This window comes from Bison bison, unplaced genomic scaffold, assembly GCF_000754665.1.
Source record: "Bison bison bison isolate TAMUID 2011002044 unplaced genomic scaffold, Bison_UMD1.0 scf7180017864314, whole genome shotgun sequence".
In the NCBI taxonomy this organism is placed as follows: Eukaryota; Metazoa; Chordata; class Mammalia; order Artiodactyla; family Bovidae; genus Bison; species Bison bison.
Window position 1 is genome coordinate 2,450,519 of NW_011494886.1, and position 20,413 is coordinate 2,470,931.

General features: G+C 39.2%; 1 protein-coding gene and 1 pseudogene across 3 annotated transcripts in view; one reads left to right on the top strand and one right to left on the bottom strand.

Annotated features, from left to right (window-relative positions):
- Positions 1 to 5,858: 5,858 nt before the first annotated feature.
- Positions 5,859 to 20,413, bottom strand: part of LOC104997828 (cell surface glycoprotein CD200 receptor 1) — a 65,131-nt gene continuing 50,576 nt past the window's right edge. The window contains exons 9-10 of one of the 3 annotated variants that reach the window (XR_826363.1): positions 12,567 to 12,799; positions 5,859 to 5,889 (exon numbers count right to left, since the gene is read on the bottom strand). Coding sequence is in view for 1 of the 3 variants with exons in the window: in XM_010852760.1 (XP_010851062.1) it covers positions 12,774 to 12,799 (26 nt within the window). In the remaining 2 variants the exon portion in view is untranslated. Of the gene's footprint in view, positions 5,890 to 11,192; positions 11,215 to 11,598; positions 12,800 to 20,413 lie in introns of those variants that run through there. The other 2 variants (XR_826364.1, XM_010852760.1) reach the window with 2 other exon arrangements.
- LOC104997830 lies at positions 16,872 to 17,708 on the top strand (annotated as a pseudogene).

Consider the following 20,413-nt stretch of genomic DNA (forward strand, 5'->3'; position numbering starts at 1 on the left):
CCTTGACTAGATAGACCTTTGTTGGCAAAGTAATGTCTCTGCTTTTGAGTATGCTATCTAGGTTGGTCATAACTTTCCTTCCAAGGAGTAAGCGTCTTTTAATTTCATGGCTGCAGTCACCATCTGCAGTGATTTTGGAGCCCAGAAAAATAAAGTCTGACACTGTTTCCACTGTTTGTCCATCGATTTCCCATGAAGTGATGGGATCAGATGCCATGATCTTTGTTTTCTGAATGTTGAGCCTTAAGCCAACTTTTTCACTCTCCTCTTTCACTTTCATCAAGAGGCTCTTTAGTTCCTCTTCACTTTCTGCCATAAGGGTGGTGTCATCTGCATATCTGAGGTTATTGATATTTCTCCCGGCAATCTTGATTCCAGCTTGTGCTTCTTCCAGCCAAGCGCTTCTCATGATGTATTCTGCATATAAGTTAAATAAGCAAGGTGACAATATACTGCCTTGACGTACTCCTTTTCCTCTTTGGAACCAGTCTGTTGTTCCATGTCCAATTCTAACTGTTGCTTCCTGACCTGCATATAGGTTTTTCAAGAGGCAGGTCAGGTGGTCTGGGATTCCCATCTCTTTCAGAATTTTCCACACTTTATTGTGATCCACATAGTCAAAGGCTTTGGCATAGTCAATAAAGCAGAAATAGATGTTTTTCTGGAACTCTCTTGCTTTTTCGATGATCCTTATAGGGGCTCCTTTATTTGTGACTCTTTGTATGTCCCTTGCTGCCTTTAAAATTCTGTCTTTGTCTTTAACTTTGCTGTTTTAATATGATATGTTTTAAATCATACCAATGTTTTCTTAGGTCAGTTTTCAATACAATAGAAATAAAAACAAAAATAAACAAATGGGATCTAATCAAACTTATAACCTTTTGCACAGCAAAGGAAACCATAAACAAAGGGAAAAGACAACCTACAGATTGGGAGAAAATATTTGCAAATGATGCAACTCATGAGGACTTAACTTCCAAAATATGCAAACAGCTCATACAACTCAATAACAAAAAAACAAATAACCCAATTTAAAAAATGGGTAAAAGGCCTAAATAAACATTTCTCCAAAGATTCACAGATAGCCAAAAAGCACATGAAAAGATGCTCAACATAACTAATTATTTGAGAAATGCAAATCAAAACTACAGTGAGTTACCAGCTCACACTGGTCAAAGTGGTCATAATTGATGTGGATCCCTTTGGGTTCATTTTGTTTGGGAATTTCTTCAATTTCAGGAAGCTTTCAGCCATAATTTCACCAAATATATTTGCAACACTTTCCTCTCTTCTCCTTCTGGGAACCCTATAATGCAAATGTTAGTATGATTGATTTTGTCTGAGACCTCTCCTGAAATTTATCTTTTAATTTGTTTTTCTATTTGGTGCTCTGATTGGGTGATTTTCATTTTTCTGTCTTCCACATTGCTTGTGCATTCTTCTCTATCATCTAATCTGCTCTTAATTCTTTTTAGTGTAATTTTTATTTCAGTTATTGCATTCTTCAGCTGTGACTGGTTCTTTTTTACATTTTCTAGTTCTTTGTTAAAATTCTCACTGTATTCATCTATTCTTTTCCTAAGTTCAGTTGTCATTTTTATTACTAGTGCTTCAATGCTTTTATCTGGTAAATTATTTATCTCTGTTTCACTAGGTTTTTTCAGGGCTTTTTTCCATGTCCTTTATTTTGAAACATAGTCCTCTGTCTTCTTATTTTGTTTAACTTTCTCTGTCTCTATGAAATTAGGTGAAACAGTTACCTACCTTATCTTAAAGGGATGTTCTTGGGTGGGAGCATTACCACCCAATGCCGCCTGTGTGTGCCTGGTGGTTTTTGTGAGATAGCTGGAACTGAAGTGAGCATGGATCACATATATCCCCAAGGTGTCCTGGCAACCATCACTTTGGTGGGATGTAAGGCTGGAGGTGGAGGAGTAGAGCCAGAGCCAGATGTGAGCTTCTCCTGTGCCTAATGGAAGTCACCACCCTATCTGAGTGGGCAGATAGGGTGCAAACCAGGGGCAAGGCCCAAGGGTTCAGAACAGAAGCTCTGACGAGTTGGGTTTCTCCCCAAGTGTGTGAGGGCACTCTCTGCCTTGGTTGGGATAGTGGAAGGGACCCGGGGACTAGTGACTTCATGTCTGTGCTGGGTCACGTTTTCCCCATTGTGCATTCCTTGGTTAGAGACTTGAGTCAGGTCAGAGGGTTTAGAGCCACACTACTGAGCTGATTTTGCTCCTGCTGAAAATATTAGTGTCTACCATGGAACTAGTTTCAGTTCAGTTCAGTTCAGTTGCTCAGTCGTGTCCTACTTTGTGACCCCATGAATTGCAGCACGCCAGGCCTCCCTGTCCATCACCAACTCCCAGAGTTCACTCAAACTCATATCCATCGAGTTGGTGATGTCATCCAGGGAACTAGTTTAGCTCCCCGTAAATGTGGGCAGGAACTTGTGTGCTGGTAAAAGTTGCCTCCACCCTTGTCTGAAGCAGGGTTGGGTCTGAGCTGGTTCTGTTTCCTCTAAGTGTACACACTTTTCTTGGTAAGGACAGCCTTCACAATGGAGAGCAGTGCCAGAGCAAGAGGGGATAAAGCTGGCACCCAGTGTGGCTGGGTGTACACAAGGGCTTCTCTGGCAAACTGGCCAGAGCCCCAGGCAGTTTTCTATCTGTTTCTTGTATGTTGTTCCTAGGAGTAAGCAAGCATGTGCAATGCTCTTCAAGAGTGTTATAATACATACACACAATGTAATATTACTCAGCTATAAAAAGGAACATATTTGAGTCAATTATGAGGTAGATGAACCTAGAGCCTATTATACAGAGTGAAATAAGTCAGAAAGAGAAAGACAAATACCACATATTAATGCATATGTATGGAGTTTAGAAAGATGGTACTGATGATCCTACATGCAAAGGAGCACAGACATAAAGAACAGAATTTTGGACTCAGTGGGAGAAGGAGAGGGTAGGATGATTTGAGAGAATAGCATTGAAACATATAAATTACCATATGTAAAACAGATAACCAGTGAGAGTTTGATGTATGAGGCAGAGCACCCAAAGCCAGTGCTCTGTAACAACTTGTAGGGGTGGTATGGGAGGGAGGGGAGTTGGAGGGGTTTGGGGATGAAGGGGACACATGTATACCTAAGGCTGATTCATGCTGATCTATGGACAATCACACATGAATGATGGTGGGAACCATCACAATACTGTAAAGTAATTATCCTCCAGTTAAATAATTTTTTAAAAAAAGAGTGTTATCTTGGTTTCCTTCATCTCTCTAGTAAGTCCCACTGGTTTTCAAAACAGCTAAAAAGACTCGTCTTACCGGTGTTGGACCCTTGTGCTGGGGCACCTTAAAGTCCTTGCTCCTTCCAGGGAGGATCCCTGAGCCCATGATATCCCCCTTCTCTTTTGTTTTCCTGCTAAGGTTTGGGTTCTGACCTGATGGCGTCTCCTCTCTTTCTAACTAACTTCATGTGGATCTTTCTTTATAGTACTGGTTGTGGATCTTTCTTTACAGTGCTGGTTATAGAAGAGCCTTTCTGACAGTTTCCATGTTGTTTTCAGTAATAATTGTTCCACATATAATTGTATTTCTGATTTGTTCGTGGGGAAGCTGAGCTCAGCATCCTCCTTTTCTACTGTCTCTGTCTCCCTCTCTGTGTGTAACTTATTGAAGACTCACCAATTTGCTGTTAACAGCAACTTCACAATTGTACATTTCTACTAGTAATATATGAGTTCCAGTTCCTCTGTAATCTTGCCTACACCTGTTTTTCATTTCAGCAGTAGTAGTAGTAGGATCCTAGTGGGTGTTAAGTGATATCTCATTTGGTTTTGATTTGTATTTCATTAGTGACTAGTGCGGAGAAGGCAATGGCACCCCACTCCAGTACTCTTGCCTGGGAAAATCCCATGGACAGAAGAGCCTGGAGAGCTACAGTCCATGGGATCACAAAGAGTCAGACACGACTTAGTGACTAACACTTTCTTATAATAATTACATCCTGTATATGTTATTAATGTATCATGGCTTCCCTGGTAGCTCAGCAGTAAAGAATCTGCTTGCAATGCAGGAGACATGGGTTAGATCCCTGGGTTGGAAAGATCCTTTGGGGAAGAAAATGGCAACCCACTCCAGTGTTCTTGCCTGGGAAATCCATGGACAGAGGAGCTTGGCGGGCTATTGTCCATGAGGTCACAAAAGAGTTGGACATGATTTAGCAACTAAATATGTTATATCCCACATACTGACTTTATTCTCAGAAGTCAGACCTTTTTGTTTACATTGGTGGTAAGCTATGTGCAAAAATCTGTTCACTTTCAAGGTCACTTGTGGAGACCTTACAGCCTTTCATCAGCATGGCTTAAGCTGCTTCTGCTTGGACATACCTTGGGCTCCAGTTTTTCCATCACCTTCCATAGCCAGCTTACCTCATTGCACTTCTCCCCCCAATTCTCTGGGCAGTCTTTCTCATCTTTCTCTTCTACTGCCTTTCTGCTGCTGCTGCTGCTAAGTCGCTTCCGTCGTGTCCAACTCTGTGCAACCCCATAGACGGCAGCCCACCAGGCTCCCCCGTCCCTGGGATTCTCCAGGCAAGAACACTGGAGTGGGTTGCCATTTCCTTCTCCAATGCACAAAAGTGAAAAGTGAAAGTGAAGTCGCTCAGCCATGTCCAACTCTTAGCAACCCCATGGACTGCAGCCTACCAGGCTCCTCCGCCCATGGGATTTTCCAGGCAAGAGTACTGGAGTGGGGTGCCATTGCCTTCTCCACTGTCTTTCTAAAGTGCCTATTTAGCACTGAAATAGTTACTCACATGAATTTCCTGTTCAGGTTGATTCTTATCACAAACATTTCCACCACTGATACAAACATTGTGTCAATAGTATTAAACGTGAATGCAAATATACCATACACACACAAACCAAGCATTAGGTTTTCACGGTGTGGTCAATTGTGGCCGTCATAAATATCAGGGCTCAGAAGAAACTGTTTTTTGCTTATTTCACATCTGAACCACAGGCAATGTGGTTGATTATGTCGAAAATGCTACAGTTTCTGTATCTGTTCTAACATTTTAGCAATATTTTACTTTATCAGAAGTCTCTAAGTGGTTATGACTATGAGTAAGACTTTGTTACTCTGTCTTATTTTATTTTGCTTCTGGGAGGGTTTTTTTTCATCTTTTTTTTTCTTGGAATGAAAACTAGTGGTGCTAATAACTCCATGGTTACACTGTAAGATAATAGATCCAACTACACATTCAATGAGTGGCATAACAGAGAGACAGACACACTCTGGATTAGAATGAGTTACAATAGGTTTTATCTCATCTTACCTGTAGATCAAAACCAAAGAGGACAGGAGAGAATTTAAAAACAGATACAAGCACTCATTTTTTTAATCTTTCCTCTCACACTTCTTCAGTTGTAAAACATACAACAAAAGCACTAGATAGTTCAGTTCAGTTCAGTCTTTCAGTTGGGTCCAACTCTTTGCAACCCCATGGACTGCAGCACGCCAGGTTTCCCTGTCCATCACCAACTCCCAGTGCTTACTTAAACTCATGTCCATCGAATTGGTGATGCCATCCAACCATCTCATCCTCTGTCATCCTCTTCTCCTGCCTTCAATCTTTCCCAGCATCAGGGTCTTTCAAATGAGTCCGTTCTTTGCATCAGGTGGCCAAAGTATTGGAGTTTCAGCCTCAGCATCAGTCTTTCCAATGAATATTCAGAACTGATTTCCTTTAGGATTGACTGATTGGATCTCCTTGCAATCCAAGGGACTCTCAAGAGTCTTATCCAACACCACAGTTAAAAATTCTTCAGCACTCAGTTTTCTTTATAGTTGAACTCTCACATCTGTACATGACCACTGGAAAAAACATAGCTTTGATTAGACAAACCCTTGTTGGCAAAGTAATGTCTCTGCTTTTTAATATGCTGTCTAGGTTGGTCATAATTTTTCTTCCAAGGAGCAGCCATCTTTTAATTTCATGGCTGCAGTCACCATCTGCAGTGATTTTGGAGCCCAAGAAAATAAAGTCTCTCACTGTTTCTATTGTTTCCCCATCTATTTGCCATGAAGTGATGGGATCGGATGCCACTATCTTAATTTTCTGAATGTTGAGCTTTAAGCCAACTTTTTCACTCTCCTCTTTCACTTTTATCAAGAGGCTCTTTAGTTCTTCTCTTTCTGCCATATATATCCCAATAACAAAAATAAATAAATAAATAAAAATTTTAAATCATGATTTGTGATGAACAATAAATCCACTTAAATATATAGTTTAAACATGAGATAATTATTTATAAAGAACACAAGTGTTTTAATCTTCAACATGTAAAAATATATATTGAAGAAGGAAATGGCAACCCAATCCAGTATCCTTGCCTGGAAAATCTCACGGACAGAGGAGCCTGGTGGGCTGCAGTCCATGGGGTCACGAAGAGTTGGACACGACTGAGCGCCTTCACTTTCACTTTTCACTTTCATGCATTGGAGAAGGAAATGGCAACCCACTCCAGTGTTCTTGCCTGGAGAATCCCAGGGACAGAGGAGCCTGGTGGGCTGCTGTCTATGGGGTCGCACAGAGTCGGACACGACTGAAAGCGACTTTACAGCTCAAACGGTTTCTGTTTGTCCCCTACTTCCACGTGTATGTAGCCGCCCTCATCATCCCTACCAGAGTGGTACATTTGTTGTGATTGATGAACAAACAATAATGCAGCATTATCACTCAAATATCATAGTTCACATTCACATTTGTATATGGTAGGGACATTTCTATCTCACATTCAGTAATTACATCTGCCCCTTTTGCCAGCTTAAAATAAAGTAACAATAAATGTAATAATTTTTATTTAAGGTAACATGCTCATATGAAATAATTTTCATACAATAATTTGTCTTTCCTTCTTTTTACACATATTCATAGAAAACTGTTCAGCTAATGTTAAGACTGGTTGTTTTGAGTGGTGGAATTTGAAGCAGTTACATTTTCTGTATTGCCTGAATGTCCTATAAGAAGGACATTTCACCAAAATAAAATAAAATGTATTATTTTTAAAATAACTAAAGAGAAAATTGTATGTCCTAGGAACCTCTGATAAATATTTCCACAGTATATGTTAATGCTGACTTATACCATATTTGGCAGAATTGACTTAGAAAGGTATCTTGAAAAACAGGATACTTGAAAGAGAAAAAGATATAGTAAACAATTTGATTTGGGAAGGTAAGAATAATAAGTGGGATAAGTAGAATACTTCAACAAATATTTATTTAGGCTAATAATTGAAAGCATTTACATCAAAAATAACTCATATTTAAGGCATTTTAGACCAAGTCCCATAGAGTACTAGTCTGCTATGGCATCAGTAACAAAGTACCACAGACTGACTGTTTGGGTTAACCACATGGTGTTTGTCCAAAAGGTTGGTTATCAAGGCTAGAGAGTGTGTTTGTTAGTAGTCAACAAAAACCAAAGTTAGGCTTGTGTTAATTTTAAAGAAGATGGGCAAAATATATATATTTATTGACAAAACAAGACAAAAACAAAGAAAGAGAGGAAGCTCTGCAGCTTAAGAGTCTGAGTCTTAACCACCAGAACCTTGTTATAACTCTAGAAAATGAAAGAGACCCGCAGCTAGGAATTTATAGTTAATTCAGTAATTTATAGTCAATTTAGGTAAGCCAAATGATACAGCTCACGAATTTTCATTACTTTTTCACATTTGATAATATCTTATAATTTTATATAATTTTCTAAAGTTTTATTCCCCCAAATTAAGACTAATTCAATAATAAGTGGTCCTAATTCATATTTTCTTTCATCTAAAACAGTAATTCTTGGGCTTTTTAGTTTCAATGTGTCTTTCTACCCTTAAAAATTGTTGAGGATCCCAAAGAATTTGCCATAGGAAAATTTAGAAACACACACACTAATAATACATAAGTACTTACTCCATAAGCCATCAAGGCAACAATATCAACATATGCCATGTAGCATCTCGAAAATGAATGCAAGAGAATGTAAGTGCAAAAAGCAAACATATTAGTATTATTATGAAAATAGAACCTACCTTGAGGACCTCCTGCAAGGGCTCCTAGGACCACATTTCAATTAGAGCTAAGCTAAAACAAGCTTGAAAGCTCAAAGACTGTTCTTCTTTTTTTTTTCTTTTTCCTTTTTTTTTTACATTTTTTTTAAAATTTTTATTTTATTTTTAAACTTTACATAATTGTATTAGTTTTGCCAAATATCAAAACGTTCTTTTATCTATGTGTGTGTCAAAAACATTAGGGAGTCAGGAAATGTAGGAAAAAGAAAAAAATAATCTGATTTGTTTATTTGTATTTTTTGGCTGCTCTGGGTCTTCACTGCTGCGCACGTGGGCTTTTTCTAGTTGCAGCAAGTGGTGGGTATGCTAGTTGTGGTGCTCGGGCTTCACACTGTGGTGGCTTTGCTTATCGTGGAGCATGAGCTCTAGTGTGCTCGAGCTTCAGTAGCTGCAGCTGCCAAGTTCTAGAGCTGGGGCTCAGTAGCTGTGTTGCAGGGGCCTAGTTGCCCTGCAGCATGTTGAATCTTCCCAGACCAGGGATCAAACTCATGTGCCATCCATTGGCAGGTGGATTCTTAACTCCTGGACCACCAGGGAAGTCCTTGTAATTTGATTTAGTACTTGTTGTTCCTCTTTTACCAATTCTAGTTGGCAAAGCAATTGTGATAAAAAGCTATTTACACTTTTAAAGAAAACCCTTTTTTTTTATTATGTGTTGTGTTATATTTTTTATTAAAAGGAATAAAATATATTCCTTTTTTTTATGTGTTAATTCACTGCTATACCTTGACATATCCAAAAATGCATGCATAAAAGACATAAAAGCTTTTCACATAAATGATCAGTTGCTTCCAATATATATTTCTGTCCTTGTTAATAAGAAAAGTAATAGTTTAAGTGATATGTGCGGCATATGGTACAGTGCCTGGCGGAGTAGTAAACATTCAAATAGTGACAATTATTGCTGTTTGTTGTTGGTTGCTGCTGTTGCTACTAGTTTGTTTTAGTAGTTGTTTTTACCAGTGCCATTAGTATTGAATACAAGGACTACCGAGGTAGCATAGAAGGACCATAAATTTTGCTGCCTATGAATTTCCTATTTGAATAAATAAACTTTGAATGTAAAGTCCATTTTGATTAACTAACAGATAAGTTGCATCCAGTAAACTTCCAGAAAGCAATGGATCCCACAATAGTCAGAATGCCCAGAAGGAAAGAGAACCTTAAGGCTGAGTCCAAGGGGTGGAGTAAGCTGGAGGCTCAAGAACTTTAATTACAAGTAATATCTTTAAAGTACATTCCTTATTGACAAGTCAGGTTAATCTATAGTGTATTATTGATGTTAATAATTCTTTTTTGCTCAAAGTAGCAAAGGAATCTGGAAAAAATCAGGTATTTTGCTTTTCTCTAAGAAATATAAGAATTTTCTAGTGAAATTTTACCCGAATGTTCCATGAGAGTTCTTTGGAAAGGGTTCTGCAAATAAGACATCAAATGTCAGCATTCTGATAAAAAAAAAACTCCTTGACCAATGTGCTACTTAATATTATGATATTATAGAAAAAGAGCCTCAGTAAGATATTTGGGGATATTTCCTGATATGATTCACAATAAGGTTTTTTTAAAATATATATATATAATCAAAAACTGCCCAGAGAGCACTTTTTATAGCCTTCCCCATTACTTTTATGACAGTCATCAATGATCCAGTGATTAATTCAAAGCACATTTAAAATTTTTATTCTACCTGACATCTTGAAGGAATTTGACATTTTTGCCCCTTCCTCCCTCAAACTCTTTCATTGGTTTCCACTGATTTTCCTTCCCCATGGACTCTACTCTGCGTCTTTTATTAGATTCTGTTCTTTGGACCATTCCTGAAAATGTGGTGCTTCCCAGATTCTATCTTGTGGTTGCTTCTCTATCCAACTCAACATCTTTGTCTAGAAAAATTTGATTTATTGCTTATAAGAAGAAGACTTCAAAATCTGAATCCCATTCTAATTTCCTTTGAATCTGTGTTTCCAACTCATCTGTAAAACATATTAATTCCAAACAAATCATCTCCACTTCTTTCTTTGCATAGGCAAAACAGTCTTTGCAAAAGCAAAACACTCTGTGACATAAATCACAAGCAATATCTCTTTTGATCCACCTCCTAGAATAACAAAAATAAACAAGTGGTACCTAATTAAGTTTAAAAGCTTCTGCACAACAAAGGAAACCATGAACAGAATGAAAAGACAACCCTCAGAGTGGGAGAAAATATTTGCAAATGAAATGACTGACAAGGGATTAATATCCAAAATATACAAACAGCTCATGCAGCTCAATATCAAAACACCCAAACAGTCCAATTAAAAAGTGGGCAGAAGATCTAAATAGACATTTCTCCAAAGAAGACAGATGGCCAAGAGACATATGAAAAGATGCACAGCATCACTAGTTATCAGAGAAAAGTAAGTCAAAACTATAATGAGGTAGCACCTCACACCAGTCAGAATGGCCATCACCACAAAATCTACCAACAGTAAATGCTGGAGAGGATGTGGAGAAAAGGGAACTCTCCTACACTGTTGGTGAGAATGTAAATTGGCACAGCCACTATGGAGAAGAGTATGGAGGTTCTTTTAAAAAGTAAAAATAAAGCTATGATATGATCCTGCAGTTCCATTCCTGGGCATATATTCAGAGAAAACCAAAGTTCAAAAATGTTCATTGCAGGACTACTTACCATAGCCAGGACATTGAAGCCCATAAATGGAGGAATGGATAAAGAAGATGTGGTACATATATACAATGGAATATAAGTTCAGTTCAGTTGTTGCTCAGTCATGTCCGACTCTTTGCGACCCCACGAATTGCAGCACACCAGGCCTCCCTGTCCATCACCAACTCCCGGAGTTCACTCAGACTCACGCCCATGGAGTCAGTGATGCCATCCAGCCATCTCATCCTCTGTTGTCCCCTTTTTCTTCTGCCCGCAATCCCTCCCAGCATCAGAGTCTTTTCCAATGAGTTAACTCTTGGCATGAGGTGGCCAAGATATTGGAGCTTCAGCATCAGTCCTTCCAAAGAACACCCAGGACTGATCTCCTTTCGAATGGACTGGTTGGATCTCCTTGCAGTCCAATCACTGAGCCATAAAAAAAGATAAAAATAATGTCATATGCAGTGCCATGAATGGACCCAGAGATTGTCATACTGAGTAGTCAGATAGAGAAAGACAAATATCATATGATCTCACTTATATGTGGAATCTAAAAAACGGTACAAATGAACCTATTTACAAGACAGAAATACAGTAACATATATAGAAAACAAACTTACAGTTACCGTGGGTGAAGGGATGGGGCTTCCCTGGTGGCTCAGTGGTAAAGAATCCTCCTGCCAATGCAGGAGACACAAGAGACACAGGTTCGATCCCTGGGTTGGGAAGATCCCTAGAATAAGAAGTGGCAACCCACTCCAGTATTCTTGCCTGGGAAATCCCACGAACAGAGGGGCCTAGCAGGCTACAATCCATAGGATCACAAAGAGTCAGACATGAGTGAGCGACTGAATGCAAGGGGGGAAGGGCAAGTGGAGGGATAAATTGGGAGATTGGAATTGACATATACGGACTATGATATATAAAATAGATAACTAATAAGAACCTACTATATAGCACAGGGAACTCTATTCAGTACTCTGTAATAGCCTTTATGGTAACAAAATCTATAAAAAAGTGGATATATGTGTATATATAACTGGATCACTTTGATGAGCAGCAGATACTAACTAGCACACTGTAAATCAACTATTGCTGTTATTGATAAATAAAATAAAATGCCCTCTTTTACTTTGTCAGCCTAATTAACTTTTTAAAGTTCAGTCTATCCTTCAGACCTCATTCAAATTTTATCCCCTGTACAAAGTCCTCTCTAAATTCTTCTCACTCCCATTTACCATTTAATGGTCACTACCTCTTCTATAATTCTGTTTTTCTATTACAGCAACCACCAGAATTGGCAACACGATAACTAGAAATAATGAGACAGTGTGAAAACCACTATGGTTTTCCACTATGGAAAATAACATGTGATTAACATGGTTAAAAAAGAAAAGAGGAAAAAGGAAATAAAATGAAAGTTTAGTTTTATTTCCTCATATCTCAGTGGGTAGGTTAAAAACCTGATTAGACATAATCAAAAAGAAAATTAAGTGGTGACACAACAACCTAATACTTAAAATGCACTGTCAGAATGGACTACGAACCAATAAAGAGATAAAAAAAATAGAGTGAATTTTATCTGAGAAAATCTACCTCAGGCCAATAATAAGACAGAAGGCAAAGGAAAACTTGAAAGAGGAAATAAGACAGAATGAAAAAATTCAATGTAAGTCAATTAGAATTTCCTGAGGTGATAACCAAGTATGTCAATAGGTGATGACACTTGTTTGGGAAGAAGTTAAGATAATTAGATCAGTTACTGCAAGCCTGCTCACCTATGGTTAGACTCTTGCTCCTGTTCAAATGTAAAATAAAGCAGGTCACATAATATACAATGTTGCCTGCCCAGTGGCATGTGTTCTGGACAGTCACTGCCCTGTTAATCCTAGATTCATGCTCAGTGATGCAATCTTCTGGGGCTTAGAAAATCTGTGCAAGCTGGCTTCCCTGCAACCTTTGCACACTGAAGTTTTATTCTTCCTCTAAAGTAGTGTTACTTCTGGAGATGCTGTAAATCAGAACAGAAAAAAAAAAAAATCAAAAAATCAATACAGTTTTATCTGTGACTGTTTAATAAGGATCTACTTATAGTGCATGCTGGTTAAGGCCATGGGCTCTTGAGTTAGATTATCTGGGTGCAAATTCTGCCACAACTGCATTCTAATGTGTAACATTGAACAAGTTTCTGTGCTTTATCAAATAAAAGAATGATACTAATTTATAACATATTGATTATGCAACAGTAGGAGACAAAATGCTCTGCCAATTACTCATGACATGATTTCTATTGTAGGATGCATCTTGTGCTGGAATATGCTCCATTTGCCCCTCCAGATCAATTCTCCAATGTTTTCTGCCATTCTCTAGGTCCTAAGAGGCCGACTTCTTGGAGGCATTGACAGCAAATGTAGATCAGAGGTGGAAGGAGAGTGAGGTCGGAGTACTACATTTTTCCTGTGGGGGTGTTAGAGTTTGCATATATACCACTCCCATAGCCATCGTCCTATAGGCAGCTCTCAAAAACACTGCTTTCTTCAGATTCCTTCATCTTGTAACTTCAGGTCAAGGAGTGTAATGCCTTCCAGCAGTTGCAAGACACCAGGTCCTTCCTTATCTCTTACTGGTTATGGAAACCACATCTTTTTAAAGTATGCATGCTTTTGTAAAACTCTCCCTAAGTTACTCAAAGTGTGCTGGTTATTTACTGCTGGGACTCTGACTGATACACATCCCATTGTGGAGATGCTAAAATGTGAAAAAATATTGCAGCTTAGATATAGTGAAATATATCACTTAGCTCCTCTGTGTCTCAATTTAATTTCCCTTAAATAGAAGTAATATTCCTTTTAGGATTATTATGATTAAAAGAACTAATACACGTAGAGTACTTAGAAAAGCATCTTGCATGTAATAAGTGCTCAATAAATATCATTAGTATATTTGAAGTATTGTGATAGGTACCATGAATTATGCAGAGACAGATAAAAGACAAAACACAATTTCAAGCATCTTGGTAGTCTTGGTAAGTGACCACGTTTACATCTCAAATTCAGATATTTTGACCTGAAGCCCAGTATTCTTATGTCAAAACTTCCCTAATAATCCGAAATACCTAGAAAGAAGATCACTCTAGGTTAGTTCAAAAACACTTGTAAAACACTTTTTAAAATAAGAGAAGTGTTATTAACTTTAATTATGTACAGTAACACAGCCTAATGATTAAAATGCATTGTCATAATGCACTAAGAATGAATAAAAAGATAAATTAAAATTATCTTGAGTGCAAAACTGGTAGTTATTTATAAATAAATTCTTCAGAAGATAAAATAGGAAAGAGACAAGAAACCTAATCTTAACTGAGCATCCTCTGCTTGAGAGCCACTTCTATACTATGTGAGAGACACTAATATACTCACGAACTCTCTACAGAGAGAAATGGCTACTCCTTGTGTAGAGATGAGAAATCTACCTCTAAAGGGCAGAGCAGAGACTCAAACTCAAAGCTTCCACAGTCAGGAAGGGGAAGTACAGGGAGCAAGCATACCTTTTCTACATCACACGGCCTCTGGAGTTCTTAAAAAGATCCCCTAACGTGGCTTAAATAGCTTGTACCCACTTATAAGGAATTTAACATTTATGTGTGAGTTCTTTCTTAGACTCCTTTTTGGTTTTTGCTTTATTTTAGGGTTGGTTTTTTGGTTTGTTTGTTTGTTTGTTGCAAATGGCATAAAGATGCAGTCTTAGAATTATCACAAGTGTCTTTTTTCGAAAAACAAGACTTCTTTAAAACCTTGCTACTCAGTGTTGATCTACATATCAGCAATATCAACATCACTTGGTAGCTCATTAGAAATGCAGAGCATTAGATCCCCATGCAAGGACTGTTCGAAAATTGTTACCCAAGGAAACTAGAAAGAGAAGAATGAAATTGAGAGTTTTAAAAGACATAAAAATTTTGGTGGAAAACAATCTAAAGTATCTTTCTCAACATGGTTTCCTCTACTTCACTCCAGTACCTTTCGCCCTTCCCCACCACCACTCCCAACAGACTCACCAGCTGTGAAAGGGAGAAAAATTGTGAAAAGTATCCCAAAAGCTGAAGACATTTTCTGAAGGGAGTTCCCTTCTTCTTCTTCCTATCCTTACCTCTCTCTTTTCCTTCCATATACCTAGCTGTAGTCTTTTTCTTCTCCTGATCTCCCACATAAGCACTAATGAGAAATCCCCTGCTCTCTTAACTCCACTGTGTTTGCAGCTCACGAGAAACTTAAGAGGAAGCATTTCCTCTTTGGTGAGTTAGGTGATAATGACTGAACTTCCTGATTTGTGCTTATATACATTTATTTCTCTCCAGAGAAACATATGCATTTGACCCACTATTCAGATCTAATTGTAATCAATTGAGTTATATCCCAGATAATGTTTAAATGATTCTTATGAAACATGCATCAGTATATTCATTTTTATAAATGGGGAAGTAGAGAAGTAACTTATCCTAATTTGATCAATGACAGAGCTGTACAACCAGGATAGACACGATGATCTTTTCATGGATAGTTTTCCTTCCCTTGCATTGTGTCGTGTGTGTGTGTGTGTGTGTGTGTGTGTGTGTTTGGTAATTTGTTGCGTGGTTTGTGACAGAAGCCAAACATGATCTCTCATTCTAGAAGTATACACTTTAATACAAAAAACACAGAGTATTTAAAACGCTCATAAAGACCATAATACTAATAATTCTCCACTCATATGACCCCCTGCCAAACTTGGGCTGGGGTTAGGGACCAGTCTGCAATCCGGAATTAAAGCCCAGCTGGTGCAATTTTACTCTGATCCATCCAGCAAATCCTATGCACAAGCCCCGCACTTCCACAGATAGGGAGGGGACCAGGTGCCATGATAATGCTGCACCTGACGTTTCTCAGGCACTTCCAACCTGGCTCCAGCCACAGCTGCCCCACTGCTCTTTTCTGAACATGGCCTTAGTGCTGTGCCATCCCTGACAGGGACACCTCTGCCCACTCCACAAGCTCAGATATTTTGTAGCCAGGCCAGGTCCTCATTGCCTCTGCCCGACCTGCCTGCACACTCACCCTCGCACGTTCACACCCTGCAGATGATGTTACCCTCTTCTCCTTCATAATTTCTGCTTTATTTCTTTTTCCTTCTTTATTCTGTTTGTTTCTGGTTAAAACATTTTAGAATACGGTGCCTTCTGCCACAAAATAGAGGGTGGTGGGGTGGGAGAAGCAATCTACAGATTCACTGCAGTGTTAACATGGGTTTTCTATGTGAAAGGGGTCAGTGAAGACTGAGGGGCATGAGTTTCTGCTTATAAATTCTCCTTGCTACTTCTGCTGCTGCTAAGTCACTTCAGTAATGTCCGACTCTATGCGACCCCATAGATGGCAGCTCACCAGGCTCCCCTGTCCCTGGGATTCTCCAGGCAAGAGTACTGGAGTGAGTGCCATTGCCTTCTCTGATAAATTCTCCTTACATCTACTTAAACAGACAGTAATTCTTTCCTTTGGGTTTGTTTGATTATCCAAAGAAACAATTAATGAAAATTTCTCGTAGAAAAAAAGCATTGGGTTCAGATTCTTGTCACCAGATAGATCATTCCTCAATACATCTAAAGATAAAAGTTTGGATTTTTTAATTGGTGAATTAAATTTATTACTGTCACTATTCTGGTTGTGAGTGTGTGCTCAGTCATGTCCAATTCTTCGCAACTTCATGGACTACAGTCCACCAGGCTTCTCTATCTTTGGAATTTTCCAGGCAAGAATACTGGAGTGGGTCGCCATTTCCTACTCCAAGGGATCTTCCAGACCCAGGGCTCAAATCTGCGTCTCTCATGTCTCCTGCATTGGCAGATGGATGCTTTACCACTGCGCCACCTGGGAAGTCCTCTGGTTGTGATATTATACTATTATTTAGCATAATGTTATCATTAGGGCAAACCGGGAATGGTGCATGAGATCTCTGTGTTATTTCTTTCACCTGGATGTGAATCTATAATTATCTCACTAAAAGTTTCAATTAAAAAAAATTGAAAGTCAAGTATGGCTGAGGAAGGAGAATCTCCCTGAAGATTATAGTCAAAACATTTATTAGCACTGATCTGTGGGCCATGGACCAAAGGAAGATGGAGCACATCTCTTCCAGTGTGATTTTGATCATGGCCTTTTCCAAAGCATTTGAACTGGGATTAGTTGCTGGATTGAGCCACTGTAAACTTACCCATCCAGTACAGGGAGACCAGCCCTTCAGAGATAATGGTTCATCATTGGCCTTCCCAGTTTATATCATCCATGGGAATCCAGAACAGTAAGGGGCTAAACAGAACCTGCTGCCTGAATGGGGGAACCTGCATTCTGGGGTCCTTTTGTACCTATCCTCCCTCTGTGGAGAGAACTGTGAGCTTGACATGCACTAAGGGAAGTGTGTGGGTCTATGCCCCATGACACCTGGTTGCCATGAAGTGTTCAATGTGTAAATGCTGGCATGGCCAGTTTCGCTGCATTCCTCAGTGATTCCTACCCAGCTGTGATGAACACCTCATCACTGCTGGAACTCCAGAATTAACATTGTCTGCATGTGCTTTTCTGCTACCTGGAATCTTCCTTGCTATACAGTTATTAACCCACATTTGCAATCAACATTTGTCATGCAAATTTCATGACCTGAAGAGGCTGTCCCTCCAATGACCCAACTGAGAGACAATGATTCATTCGTTAGTTGTCTTGAAAGAGTGAATACATTTCCCTATGGTCTCTAACATTTCCTTAAAGTACCAGCTACTTTCCTCTGCCCTGCCCTCTCCAGAAAACTACTTTAAAAAAGTAAGCCATATATTATGCCGAACTTCTGTGTTTCTGATACATGTATTTCTAGCAAGGGTTTATAAAGAGTTTCCTTTAAACAATTGAATTCTATCTTCAGATTATTAAGGGTTACTCCCAATGTGAAACTGAGTATAAAGCAGTGAATAGAGTTGAACAAATTAATTAAGGCAATATGTTGGAAAGGAAAGAAAATCTGTAATGGGAGCAAAGGAGAAGAGAAGGAGCAGTTTTAAGAGGTGAGAGACAGGATGCTGGAGTAATAGAAGTGTACATGTGTCCCTGGGAGACTAGGTAGAAAACGGAGAGCAAATGAGAGAGAGTTGAGAAAATAAATGGATTACTTAGTTGATTAGATGGGTACTGAGAAGCAAGTCAAAAAGCAAAGTTGAAGGGCAAGTTTCTATCATCTATAGGAAGCTGTATAAGAAAAGAACACCTGTTCTCTCAAAGATTTGTAGAGAATAAAGTCTCCTTGAAAAAAATTCTATCTGGTCAGTTTTATGTCTTTGGAAAAATGTCTACTCAAGTCCTATGTCCACTTCTAAATTGAAGTAGTTGGCTTTGCTTTGTTTTTGCTGTTGGGTTGGATGAATTCTTTATTTATATTTCATATATTGACATCTTATAAATATGGTTTGCAAATATTTTCTTCCATTTTATAAGTTGCCTTTTCATTTTTACGGAAGCAAGGTCCAATGCTGTAAACAGCAATATTGCATAGGAACCTGGAATGTTAGGTCCATGAATCAAGGCAAATCGGAAGTGGTCAAACAGGAGATAGCAAGAGTGAACGTAAACATTTTAGGAATGAGCAAACTAAAATGGACTGAAATAGGTGAATTTAACTCAGATGAACATTATATCTACTAGTGTGGCCAAGAATCCCTTAGAAGAAACAGAGTAGCCATCATCGTCAACAAGAGTCCAAAATGTAGTACTTGGGTGCAGTCTCAAAAATGACAGAATGATCTCTGTTCATTTTCAAGGCAAACCGTTCAATATCACAGTAATCCAAGTCTATGCCCCAAGGAATGCTGAAGACACTGAAGTTGAACGGTTCTAGGAAGACCTACAAGACCTTATAGAATTAATACCCAAAAAAGATATCCTTTTCAGTATAGTGGACTAGAATGCAAAAGCAGGAAGAAATACCTGGAGGAACAGGCAAATTTGGCCTTGGAGTACAGAATGAAGCAGTTCAGTTCAGTTCATTCACTCAGTCGTGTCAGATGCTTTGAACCACATGAAATGCAGCACGCCAGGCCTCCCTGTCCATCACCAAGCGCAGGAGTCTACCCAAATGCATGTCCATTGAGTTGGTGATGCCATCCAGCCATCACATCCTTTGTCATCCCCTTCTCCTCCTGCCCTCAATCTTTCCCAGCATCAGGGTCTTTTCAAACAAGTCAGCTCTTCACATCAGGTGGCCACAGTACTGGAGTTTCAGCTTCATAATCAGTCCTTCGAATGAACACCCAAGACTGATCTTCTTTAGGATGGACTGATTGGCTCTCCTTGCAGTCCAAGGGACTCTCAAGAATCTTCTCCAAAACCACAGTTCAAAGCATCAATTCTTCGGCACTCAGCTTTCTTTATAGTCCAACTCTCACATCCATATATGACTACTGGAAAAACCATAGCCTTGACTACACAGACCTTTGTTGACAAAGTAATGTCTCTGATTTTTAATATGCTGTCTAAAGTCCCTTGGACTGCAAGGAGATCCAACCAGTCCATTCTAAAGGAGATCAGTCCTGGGTGAAACTCCAGTACTTTGGCCACCTCATGCAAAGAATTGACTCATTGGAAAAGACTCTGAAGCTGGTAGGGATTGGGGGCAGGAGGAGAAGGGGACGACAGAGGATGAGATGGCTGGATGGCATCACCGACTCGATGGACGTGAGTTTGAGTGAACTCCGGGAGATGGTGACGGACAGGCAGGCCTGGCGTGCTGTGATTCATGGGGCTGCAAAGAGTTGAACACGATTGAGCGACTGAACTGAACTGAGCTTGGTCGTAACTTTCCTTCCAAGGAGTAAGCATCTTTTAATTTCATGGCTGCAATCACCATCTGCAGTGATTTTGGAGCTCAAAAAAATAAAGTCAGCCACCGTTTCCCCATCTATTTGCCATGAAGTGATGGGACCGGATGCCATGATCTTAGTTTTCTGAATGAAGCAGGGCAAAGGCTAATAGAGTTTTGCCAAGAGAACACAAGAGTGATAACCAACACCCTCTTCCAACATAAGAGAAGACTACACGTGGACATCACCAGATGGCCAACACCTAAATTAGATTGATTATATTCTTTGCAGCCAAAGATGGAGAAGCTCTATACAGTCAGCTAAAACAAGACCGGGGTTAACTGTGGCTCAGATTATGAACTCCTTGTTGCCAAATTCAGACTTAAGTTGAAGAAAGTGGGGAAAACCACTAGACCATTCAGGTATGACCTAAATCAAATCCCTTATGATCATACAGTGGAAGTGAGAAACAGATTTAAGGGGCTAGATCTGATAGACAGAGTGCCTGATGAACTATGGATAGAGGTTCATGACACTGTACAGGAGACAGGGAGCAAGACCAACCCCAAGAAAAAGAAAAGCAAAAATCAAATGGCTGTCTGAGGAAGCCTTACAAATAGCTGTGAAAAGAGGAGAAGTAAAAAGCAAAGGAGAAAAGGAAAGATATACCCATTTGAATGCAGAGTTCCAAAGAATAGCAAGAAGAGATAAGAAAGCCTTCCTCAGCGATCAGTGCAAAGAAATAGAGGAAAA